Raw genomic sequence first — 12,414 nt, 5'->3', positions numbered from 1 at the left:
TCTTCTATTCTAGGCAAGGGGTATGCATCTTTGAGAGTCTTCACGTTAAGCTGCCGATAATCTACACACATGCGGATACCACCATCCTTCTTTTGCACTACTACGATAGGGGCAGAGTAAGGGCTACAACTAGGTCTAATTACTTTTTGCTCTAATAGTCCCTGGATATGAGACTTCACTAGCTCGTACTGGGAGGGAGGTAACCGGCGGTATCGTAGACGAATTGGGACATCATCTAATAGGGGAATGGTATGTTGTACTAAAGGGGTGCATCCCAAATCTGTTTCATCCTGACTGAAGGCATCTTGATACTTCACTAACAAAGCACGGGCCTCCTGCTCCTCTAAGGAGGACAGGCCTGGCCATGACAGTTGGGAGAAGTCAGGCAGAGGTGTACTCTCCACCCCTATGGCCTGAATCAAGGCCACTTGTTCATCCTCCTGGCTTTGAAGGTTGAACTGTATTGGGCACCTAGAAGGCTAAGTCTGGGCCATGTGAAGTTCACCCAACATGGTCTTGGGCCATAGCCACTTATCCTGACTACCACCATTTACTACTGGCACATTAACTGTTCCATGGGCTACTGGGAGGAAAGCAGAAGGAATGAGCAGGTCGGCGGGTAACCGATTACCCCCCGGGGGCCAATGGTTCAAGCAGAGCGGATGACAGGGTGGAACCTAAGCCTTGATGACAGACTGCTGGGACGAACCTCAGAGACCCTGCTGGGATCAAGACCGCTGGGCCACGTCGAACTCTAACCGGACCCACCCTGCCTGGATCCAAAATGCGTGCAAAGTGTTAATATTCTGAGAGTGCACGTACCCAGCCCTTGCCTGCTTAGCGAACATTGGAGGACTGAAAAAGAGCCTGACCATGCTGAACAAACAGCTCCTGGTAACAGCTGCTTATTACATTCGTGCCAAGTAAGCTGGGGATGCGTCTCTTCTGGGCTTGAGTGGTCAAGTCGTGAGTGGCTGTTACCACCAGGATGCCCATCTTTGGAAGGACCTTGCCCAGAATTTGAACTTCCAATTCAACATACCCACGGTAAGGTATTTCTAAGCCGTTGGCGCCCCTCAGGGTGAGCCAGCTACATGGTCGTAAAGGTGTCTGAAGGCGGGGCTGCAAGTGCTCCTCAAAGTGTGATGGTGGTCACCATAGAGCCGGTATTCAAAAGACAAGTTACGGCCAACCCCTCTACTAAGACTTTCACCACTGGACAGTTACCGGGAAGGTTCTTAGATGTTTGCTGATCGTTGCCCAACATGACCCCTTCTGATGCCTGGGCTGTGGCATCAGAGGGCACTAGTTTTCCGACGGTGTTGTGGCAGGCGTGGCTACCCCCTCTGCGGGTGGCAAGCCTCGGAGGCAGCGTGGTCTGGCAAACCCTAGCCAAATGTCCAGGCTGGTTACAGCGCATGCAAATGGGCGTGCCGTCTAGCTGGAATCGAGGCTGAAAAGCAGGTGTGCGTGCGCCACTACCCCCTCGCCTAAAAGAGGGATCTAAACGCTGATGGCGAGATGGGGGTGCATGGGTATCGGGCCCTGAATGTCCCAAGGGTGGAGGCGAGTTTAAGCGGTGCATAATGGCATCTAGTTGGGCCTGTTGCCGAATGAGGCACTCTTTTAGTTCACTCAGCTCGGTGGTAGGTCTGGCTGAGATGATGTTAAGATCAGCGTCACACTCAGTTGTTCCTTGGGCACTGCATGAATAGGCCCGAGGCCTTGGCTTATTAGTAAGCTCCCCCTCATTAACCCAGCGTAAGGCTTCTTCCCGTATGTCAAGGAAGGAAGCATTAGGGTGAAGGCGCATATGGCGCCGTAGTTCTCGCCTTAACATGTTATCCTTGACATGCTCAGTGAACTGGTCTCTTAGGACAAAATCAGGGTTGGGGAAACATGACGGGGATTTACGCCTAAACATCTCCATTAAGGACATTAATACATGCGAATACTCACGCAATGACTCGCCCTCTAATTGCTGTCGCTGAAAGAATTGTTGCTGTAAGGTAATGTACGACTGAGTGCACCCGTACGCATCAAGTAAGATAGCAAAGATATTCTCCGGTTCATCGCGCTCACTGGTCGGTCGAAACTTAACCTCCGCCTTTGTCTCCCCATCTAATAAATCAAATATAAACAGTGTCCTTTCTGAACGAGACATAGGTCGGACTCCTAATGAGCGCCGGGCCTCCTCTACCCACTCCTCCACCCTAAAGGGATCCTGAGAAGTCTTGCCGCAGAACTTGGGGCACTTTCGCTCTCTAGGCACCAACACATAACGCCCTGTCATGGGAGGGGAGGGGGGTTCTAGACCTTGGGCAGAGGGAGTTGGAACTGCCGGCTCACCTCCAGATTCGTCACCATTTGAAGGGCCTGGATCAGCAGGAGCTGGCCTCCGGTTCACTGTCTCTCTAAGCTGTTGATTATCTGCTTGGAGTTTTGTACCATCTCCATTAGTGTTTTTATCAGGTCTGCCAACTCCTCATTAGACATAGTAACGCATCACTGCAAAAAAAACAATACAAAAAAAAAACAAAGAAGAACAATGCAACTCAAAGTACCACAGCAGTCACACGGTTCAACAGACACTTCACTAGAGCAAGAATGTAGAGAAGACTGTAGAAGAGGTCTTCTGTCTGGATTCGGGATACGATATTCCTCCTGCGGCTCAACCACTGTTTTCCCCCAAATGCAATAAGGTATTAATGTAAGCTTAAGAACAATAAACTAACTGGATATAGTCAGCCTCTGTGACCCCGCGCGCAGCGCCAATTGTAACTTTGCCTTAGTAACAGAATGTCCCGCCTAGGGTAGACAACTGAATGACTAGACAGAAGCTGATTTACCAAAATACAAAAATAGATTTTATTTACAACCACTATTATTTTCAAGGTTCTGAGCGGTGATTTTCTCACAAGAATTAGACAGTAACAGGCACCCCACACAGACATTCAAACATTGTAAAGAAAATAAGAAAAGGGCATTTCCCACCCTAGTGGCAGGAAACAAAAACAAAAAGGGGGCAGCTCTCTAATATAGCCACTGCTGAGGGACGGATACGGGTATCAGGCCAACCACGACCAAGTGGAGGCATAATGCATAAGGCCATATAGCATAGCATCCACATTTCCTAATATGCAAACTTCTCATCCACAGTGTTTGTGTTGACCTTTCTTCTACCAGAGTAGTTTACTACATTGAGAGGAGGGTTGTGACGTAAGTCTACTTCACAGACACCTGAAATGCAGTGGAAGACATGGGTCTCCTTCATGCAGACACAGCCTCTTGTTGCTTAGGAACACTCACACTTGCGTGCACACTGGCATCTCTGCATCAGTATTGCGATAGTGGGCCATGTACGCCAAGAAAAGGATGGGCAACAGAATGGTCTCTCTCTCTCTCTCTTTCTAACTCTCAATCTCTCTCCTTTCTCTCTCTCTCTGACCCTGTCATCAGAGTCCTGAGACCCTCTGTGTCGTGTTTTAATTGAATTCCCTATTCGAAGACGGACATTACCTTATCGGAACTCCGGGCGTTGCCATGGAGACGTGACTCATAATAACTCTTTTGCGCTTCTCGATGCCAGCTCGCACTGATCTCGCTGTGATGTTTCGCGATGACGGCTATATGCACTCGCGCCTGTCTGTTTGCCAAACAGTTTAGCACCATGCTTTTAAAGCTGGTCTGCCCATCTATCTGGCAAAAAAGAAGGGAACAAAAGACACACCACATATAAAAAGAAACAATGTGCTGAGGGAGGCATTATCCCACCGAATCCACCTGTTTTTCACAGTAATCTGGGAAGTGTTAGTTCTCAGTGAGGTTTCAAAGAGAGATAATTGGGCTGTTGGCTTGGCGGGGCCTGCATTGTTTTGTGTTTAGGTTCAGCGGTACCCAAGGGCTGCCACTGTGGAAAGACGTTGCTTTTTCTCTCTCGCTCTCTCTCTCTCTCTCTCTCTTTCTGTCTCTCTCTCCCTCTCTTTCTATCTCTCTCTCTCTCTCTCTCTCTGTCTCTCTCCCTCTCTTTCTATCTCTTTATCTCTTTCCTCTCCTCAGTCTAGCAGTGAGGCACTGGCCACCATCTGTTGCTGTTGTAATGAAACAGTGTCAGATAGTAAACAGTGATGTGCAGTCAGTGCTGGCCCTGAGCCAGACACATCTACTCGCCTGAGGCATATACCCCATCTTGTGTTAATCATGGAGGTATTAGATAGACCAGGAGAGAGTGAGGAACTACCGCCCTCATCCATTGCAATGGCTGATGTTAGGCTAGCTGCTTCAGGGATAAATATACTTAATTGGCTGCTGCCGTCTTTAAAAATGTTGACCTACATGTGCTCACTTCCAGCCTTATTTCCACACACAAGCCAATTAAGTACAACATTATAGATGGACACAAATTATGTTGTCCAAGTGGAATGGCTGATCCTCCCAGCTTGAAACAGTAAGCTCATGGGAATAATCCACTAATCCACATAGACAACATTTTTTGCGTCCACCAGTAATGTGGAATCTAATTGGCTTGTTTGTGAAAATGTGGCCGGACGTGAACACCTGTTTTTTTCAGCCATTTTGAATTTTGAACCCTCCAAATCCTGACCCCCCCCCCCCACGGTGTGAGGACAACCCAATTAAAGGAGTGCTAAACTATTCCTTTGGGGGGAGCAAATCCTCAGTATATAGCAGCCTATTTACCAGGTTTAGCAGTATTCTGTAATGGTGTAACTTGTGTTCGCGGTCAAATGGGACCGATTGACCGTTCTTTTCTCTCAAAAATATTGTTAACTTATTCTGACAACCATGAGGCTCCTTGACTTTGTTAACACAGGGCATCTGAACACACAAAACAAATTTTGATCATTTTTATAACAATTTGAGTGTTTTATTTAACTTTAGAACACCCATGTGTATTTCTGGTGAAAAATGACCGCCCATTAGAAATGAATGGGTGAGAAAATGGTCAGTGCATAAAATTGAGTCCAGACACATATTTATTGATCAGATGGACAGTATATGTGCTTCTGTACATTAAAACACACACACACAAACACACCCTCACACCCCTCTTTGCTGCTATGCCAGCCCCCACTGGAACCTTTCCCCAATAGAATATTCCCCTTTTTGACTTGCTTGGGCTCGGGTCAATGAGGCCTGCATGCCATAAATAGCAAATGGAAGTTCAAAACTGGTCATATTCAATAGAAGTTGATGCAAAGGTCTATCACAACATTAAACGATAGTATGTGTGTTACTATGGATTTCTAACAAGTTATAATGTAGCGGTCATTTTTGACCGGGAACACAAAACTACATAAAACACAACAGGAGGGTTAAGCACTTGGAATTACAATTACTGACAAAACGTAAAGCACTTGGAATTACAATTATTGAAAACAAAAACACACAAAAATAATTGGGTATTCCATTTTTTATTTGAAGAATAATAGCTTAAATCATAATTGATTAAAATCAAACTATGCCACAGGTCCTTTTGTTGTTTTGTTTTGTTTGTGACCTGGTGTGAACATTGGCATTCTCTATGCTATCATCTGGCTCTCTGAACAGGCTGGATCATGGAAAGCTTTTCCTACTACAGCCATGCCTAGGTGACAGTCAGCAGGGAACAGTGATGTTCCTTTCATCTGAAGCACTCTGTGCACTTGTCTTCCACCTTTCGAATGTTATGTGTAAAGGGCAACGGTGTTACATAAAACCAAAGCAAGGCTTCCCCTTTTGTGTGGCTAAAAATAACAACATCAACTGCAACCATACCTGCTGGAAAATATGCCTCCTGACAACCTTGAGCATGTCACTTGACAAGAGACATGACACTGTAGCAGACAATTGTCTAATCCTGATGAGTTGTCAGATAATACCAATGTTGTGAAATGTGAGATAACCATGCAAAGAGAGTGTGATTTTCTAAGTAGGCTAAGGTGATGTTAATATAGTCATTCACTCCAGGTTGACATCTCACCTGTCAAAACCTGACACTGAAATGTGTTCAACAATACCCAATAGCCAGGCAAAAGAAGATAAACAGAGACACGAGCTCAAAATGTAAATGGTGAAAATAAGCATATGATGTGCTACAGTTTCCAATTATGGTTCTCTTGTAGCTAATGTAAAGTAAACCAAATGGACATACCATTCAGCAACTTCTTCAGAAGCTAAAGAAATAAATTTAACGCAATATTGATGTGTGGGCCGAATCTCATTAGAAATCTTAATCAACCAGTTTATCGCACGAAACTAGTGGACCGGGAGTTTCAGACTACTGCATGAAAGTGTTGGCGATATTATCATTAAATTGCCCACATTTCTAGAATGTCTTGAGGGTTATGGAGGTTGAATAATTTCGAGTAGGCCTAGGCTACTACAGCTGTTAAACCTCATAAAGACTGAGTTTGGTCAGCCTATTAATTACGCAACACTGAGTTAGTAGAGAGACTTGTGTTGAAGGTAACACCAGTGGTGACTATATACCACGGATTTTCCCACCAGAAGCACAGCGGCAATCTGGCGAGGGTCCTTCTCTCGCGCCTTTTATGATCAGCCACTTGTGGGGAAGCTGCCATTGCGCGCCGCTTTGGTCTCCTCGCGCTTTTCTGTGTCTCTGACTCACACGCACTTCCCGAGGACGCCAGGACTACAGCCCTAGCGAGGCGAGGCGAGGCGAGGCGAAGCTGTTGCCTCATTAGTGAGTTAGCACCCAAGTGCTGGATCCAGGTTTGGGCTAGTCGCCGCTTTTAGCGCTTCCTCCGGCAACTGCTGCCGGCAACCCACCATGCTCTCCGAGAGAACCAGTTAAGAATTCAGCTGCTGCCAGCACTTCATTAGGGGCTTTAGCGTCCGGATTGAATTAGAGGAGAACTCTCAAGTCTCCATAGTTGGCTTTCTTTTAAATCCCCAATTGCCATTCTAATTGGTGTGTTAAGGAAATCGCCACAAGAGCAAATGTGACTCACAGTGACAATGTAGGTTATTGGCATTTGACGTTTTTCTTGACATTTCAATTAGAGCTATTCTCGAAAATAAATCAATCGTACCTTGGTTATTTCCTTGGTACATTTCATTACACGGTGATGCAACTGATTATTTTAAGGAGCTTATCTCATCACTCTTACATGATTAGGCCTAATGCCTTAATGCAATAAAACAGGACCTTGCCGATTGCAGTTGGCTGTAGATAATGTATTCTTTGTGCAGAGAGACTGAACACTGGGATTTGTCAGAAAAGTGTCCTATTGTCCCATTGGCAGCGCGTGGCAAAGAGCTGGTCTCTGTGGTGGTCCATTACGTCCCTAATTTGCAACACTCCGAAGAGTGAACAAGACAAGCGCTTTTATCTTACTTTAATTATTGTTCTTTCACCTAGGGCATCGCAGGCTAATCAATCCCTCAGTGATCCGGTAGCGCCGCCCGTGCATACTGCGCGCAGGGGCAGTTGTCTCCTCTACGCAGACGTCTGTTTGTTTTAACGATCTGGGAGGACCACGCTTTTTCACGTTAGCCCCAAAACCTGCTGCCAGGGTGGCCAGGTGGGAGGGAGTACGGGTAGGCAAGGGACAAACTCCCTGCTCTTCCAACTCCGTAATTATTTTAGGGCCATCATGAATAATTAATGTAAGGGAACGGATTATTTGCCTGCCTGTACCCATCTCCAGTATCCACCTGGTGCCGTTTCCGTGAGCAGCACGGGCATGTGTGATCAGAGGCTAGCATTTTTTAAATGAAAATAAATATAATTATTAAAAAATATATGTTAATGAAGTTCAGTATTATTTGAACTGCACAAACATCGAAATGTACTGGACCAGCCCCGTTCAGTTCCTGCTTAAACCTACTGTATTTTTTTTTATTACCATTACGCATTGGTGTATCCTACCATTACTTAACTTCTGCAGTAATAACATGTTTTGTAAAAACAAGTAGGTCTAGGCACGATCTTTTTATTATTTGTTTGATACAATTAATGCTGAATAAGTTATACAAACTGATCCCCAAGCGACTATAAACCTACACTACAGGATTAAACAAAATGTGTCGCTCTAATTTGAACGATAAAAACTGGATGGATATTCCAATCCAGACTCAAGTGTGTTTGTGTGTGTGTGTGTGTGTGTGTGTGTGTGTGTGTGTGTGTGTGTGTGTTTTCCTTCTCTTTTGCGCATGGTCTGTGCGCGTACGCAGCGGTGGGTAACGTGACTCTGCCACGGGATCTGAGCAGCTGCAGTTATAGCGCTCAGTGAAGCCAACAGAGCAGCAGCATCTATGGAAGCAGCGCGCACAGCATAGGATAGTATGGTCAGGGGCAGATGTCTCTTTCAGCGAAGCCTCCTTGACACATGAAGCCAAGTTTCCTGCAAAATACGCCGTGGCGTTGAAGGGGGCACCGGCGCGTGTCCACGGTTCAGCACGCTGGACAGCGCTCGCACGAGTTCCAAATGGGCAAGACTTTCCGGAGTTAATTTCTACACACTCGGAAGGATTTTTACCACTATCAACGAAAACAGAGGAATTAACAATGCAGGTGATACATATTACTGTAACAACAGGCGCACACACACGGCAAGTGTAGTTTTAAAGTGAGAAATGGACTTGGCGGAAATACTTCTTGCGTTGTTCATCGTTGTGGTCGCGATTGTCTCGTTGTTGTCCAACTTGCTGGTGCTGCTATGTTTTGTCCACAGCACCGAGATACGCCGACAGGTGCCTGGTATCTTTACAATGAACCTGTCTTTCTGCAACATTCTCATCACGGTTTTGAATATGCCATCGACGCTGGTGGGAATTATTAAAAACCAACAGCCTTTTGGGGATTGCCTGTGCCACGCCGTTAGTTTTCTGGAGACTTTTCTCACTGCCAACACCATGTTGAGCATGGCTGCACTGAGCATTGACCGCTGGATTGCCGTGGTCTTCCCACTGAGTTACTCCACCAAGATGCGCTACAGGGACGCGCTCGTCATGGTGTGCTACGCGTGGCTTCACTCCCTCACATTCTCTCTCATCGCGGTACTCTTCTCCTGGGTAGACTACAGCCACATTTACGCATCCTGCACTTTGCACCTCAGCGACGAGAAGGACGAGAGCGCACGGATAAAATTCACTGTGTTCACAGTTGCTTTCCATGCAAGCAGTTTCATGCTCTCGCTACTTATCCTTTGTGTCACTTACTTAAAGGTGTTACAAGTTGCCCGATTCCACTGCAAGCGGATAGACATCATAACAATGCAAACTCTCTTTCTACTTGTTGACATTCACCCGAGGTATTAATTTTTACCGCATATTTGTATGTAATCTAAACTATTATTTAATCTGTAAAGACATGTTTGCTGTAGCATGCTTGTAGTCGCAAGGTAGGCTAATAAAAAAATACTTGCGTCTTTTTTGCATGTGGCTCTGTTAACATACCTGCGTGCTGCGTGTTTTTACAGTGTCAAGCAGCGCTGCCTGGTCGAACAAAAGAGGAGAAAACAGCGCGCCACAAAGAAAATCAGCATTTTCATCGGGTCGTTCATCATCTGTTTCGCTCCATATGTGATCACAAGGTGAGCAAGATGCACAAGAAGATATACCTAGCGCACTGCAAGCTGGTAGAACAGTTATGCAGTTTACATATTGTATGTAAACATCTGCTGTTTGAACATGAACTGTAAAATGAATGCATAATGGTAGAGCTCTAGTTTGGTCGTGACCTGATATCACAGCAATGAAACCATTGCTCATTTGGCAATCCCCTAACTGTTTCTAATTATGGGTTCATTGTTGTCAAGCCCTCATGAAGGTGGGAGCACATGACTCTGTACTTCTAAGAATAGTCTGTGTTGATAAGCAGTGCTCTGACTTAAAGCCAGAGGCTGGATCAGGTGGTCTCTTTACTATTTTTACAAAAACAGCACATTTTTGACATGTGAGCGTGCTGCCCCTCCCTCTCCTCCATCACTCCTTCCCACCCTCCTCTCCTCTCCCCCTTCTCCCTGCTGTCTACTCTCCTCTTCTTTGTCCTCCTCTCCTGTCATCTCTTGTCTTCTCATCTCTGCCCCCCCTCCATCTCAGACCTTGTCTTTTTCCCAGTTCTTTTTTTGCCTATCCTCCTTACTTTTTCTCTATCCACCACACCATCCTCCTCTTCCCCTGTTTATACCCCCCCTCCTCTCCACCACCTCTTCCATGTTTATACCCCCCTCCTTCCACCACCATCCCCACCCACCTGTTTATTCAGAGAGACATCGTACATGCTCACCTGTGTGTGTGTGTGTGTGTCCTCGTACCTGCTGCTGCTGTTGTTCAGTTCTCTGTGTTGTGTGTCTCATGCAGCACAAACCTCTGACCAAACTTAGCACAATATAAGACAATGTATCCATTAATGTATTACTTGGATAACTGACATATGAGTGTATCTGGTTTTGTTTTGAACATAGATGTATAGATATAGTAAAAAAACATCGCTCTATGACATGCCAAGTTCTGAGTGCATAGGCCAGATGCTGCCCGTCTGTGTCTCTGCCCACATCGGGCCTTATCGTTAAATTAGCACATAGCACCTTGTGTGAGAATGGGGCTACACTCTAAAGATCCAAGATGCATTGAGACATTCAGACCCAATGTATTGCTTACAAAGGGTCTAGAATTTATGTTAGAAACCCTTCTTTTCAACGTAACCTCTTGTTAGACTTGGTGGTTTTCTGTATTTGACTCCTGCCCCTGCCCCTGCCCCTGCCCCTGCCCCCACCCCCCGTCTCTCTCCCCTCGTGCCCTCTCTCCAGGCTGGCCGAGTTGTTGCCGTTTGTCGGCGTTAGCCGTCACTGGGGCATCGTGAGCAAGTGCCTGACGTACAGCAAAGCCGCGTCGGACCCGTTCGCCTACTCGCTCCTGCGGCAGCAGTACCGCAAGGTGCTGGTGTCGGTGGCTAACAGACTACTGCGACGCGACCTCTATCCGTCGTCCGGCCCCAACAGCTCACTGGATACGGAGAACGACTACTGTCTCCAGAGGATCAGCTAAAGGAGCTGAGAGAGGAGAGAGGAGGGGAGGGGAGGAGGTGCCCATCTTGGAGCAAAGCAGAGGAGAGGAGAGAGGAGTGGAGGAGAGGAGGTGCCCATCTTGGAGCAAAGCAGAGGAGAGGAGAGAGGAGTGGAGGAGAGGGTGGAGGTGTCCGTCTTGTGATGACAGGCCAGTGGCATGGACGCTCGGATGTGAAAATGGAAAGTGTGATTACCTGTGAAGTGCCAGAGAAATGACTGTGAGAACGAGTGAAAGAGAGAGAAAGAGAGAGAGAGAGAGAAAGAGAGAGAGAGAGAGAGAGAGAGAGAGAGAGAGAGAGAGCGCTGCTGGTGTTCACACTAATGTGCCCTTGGCAGATGTCTGAAATCAAACATATCGGCAAACAAGGAGACAAGATCTCAGAGGTGTGGGTGATTCACTGGACGCAATTTAAATCCAGGCAAACACACACACACACACACACACACTTGCTCTCACTCAAATATGAAAACGCCCACACAAACGCACTTCTTGTAAGGTGACACACATACACGTGTTATGACTCACACTAGACATTACTCTGTCTCTCTCAGATACACACAGACACACAACACAAAATACTCACACATACACACACACACGCACGGGCACACACACGGTATGGGCAGAGAGTAAATGTGTCACACTGAAGCACCCGGCACCTTGCTAAAGGGGAGGAGGATGGAAGCCCGTCCTTTTGAGTGACAGCTGAGGAACGGAGCCGCCAATGCCACCGCCGTCGCCGCCACAACCTCAGACTGAGACCAGAGAGCAGCAGCTGTGTGTGTGTGTGTGTGTGTGTGTGGCTCTTCTTCTTGGAGGTCAAACACTAGTAGCCTACCCTCCTCACTACAGGGAAGAACAGATAACGACCTTCAAATGGGTGTCTCGCACACCGAGCGAATGTTTCAGCCAATTAACTGGCGTTGTGTCACAGATAGCAGCAAGAGCAGCTTAACTATGGTGGCATGTAGCTAAATGTCTACGTGGAAATATGTGTTTACTTCTATCAATGTTCCTATGGCCGGTTTGGGAAAGCAGTCATTTCTGGAGTGATCTTCAGTGTTGAGCTACCTTGCAGTTGTTCATAAATAGTGTCAGTCACTGGATATTAAAAATTATTGCACTTTGCTATGAATTATGAATAACCTGTATAGGTAGGCCTACAGAAAAGCCAAAGGCGAAGATGTTTTTTAAACTATGTCAGAGCTTGTGTGTTAACTGAATGTACTACCTGATTCTTTTAGTAAGTGCGACACATTTGTACTAGTTCATTATTTTGTCAGGAGATTACAGGAAAAAAAAAACACATTTATATGGATATTTATATGAGGGGGAATATAATGTAAATACTTTGCACAATATAAGAAAAAAATATTTGTT

The 12,414-nt window shown here is 46.2% G+C and overlaps 2 protein-coding genes across 2 annotated transcripts in view; one reads left to right on the top strand and one right to left on the bottom strand.

Moving 5' to 3' along the window:
* LOC121690252 (C-type mannose receptor 2-like) overlaps positions 1 to 12,414 on the bottom strand; it is a 1,098,322-nt gene that overhangs the window by 933,116 nt on the left and 152,792 nt on the right. The gene's annotated exons all lie outside the window — the stretch shown is intronic.
* Positions 8,269 to 11,054, top strand: gpr78b (G protein-coupled receptor 78b). The gene is made up of 3 exons (XM_042070755.1): positions 8,269 to 9,275; positions 9,444 to 9,557; positions 10,776 to 11,054. The coding sequence occupies exons 1-3, from the start codon at positions 8,599 to 8,601 to the stop codon at positions 11,011 to 11,013; spliced, it is 1,029 nt and encodes a 342-aa protein (XP_041926689.1). The 5' UTR covers positions 8,269 to 8,598; the 3' UTR covers positions 11,014 to 11,054.

The sequence above is a fragment of the Alosa sapidissima genome, chromosome 18 (assembly GCF_018492685.1).
Source record: "Alosa sapidissima isolate fAloSap1 chromosome 18, fAloSap1.pri, whole genome shotgun sequence".
NCBI classification, from domain to species: domain Eukaryota; kingdom Metazoa; phylum Chordata; class Actinopteri; order Clupeiformes; family Clupeidae; genus Alosa; species Alosa sapidissima.
This window is presented reverse-complemented; position numbering and strand designations above follow the sequence as displayed.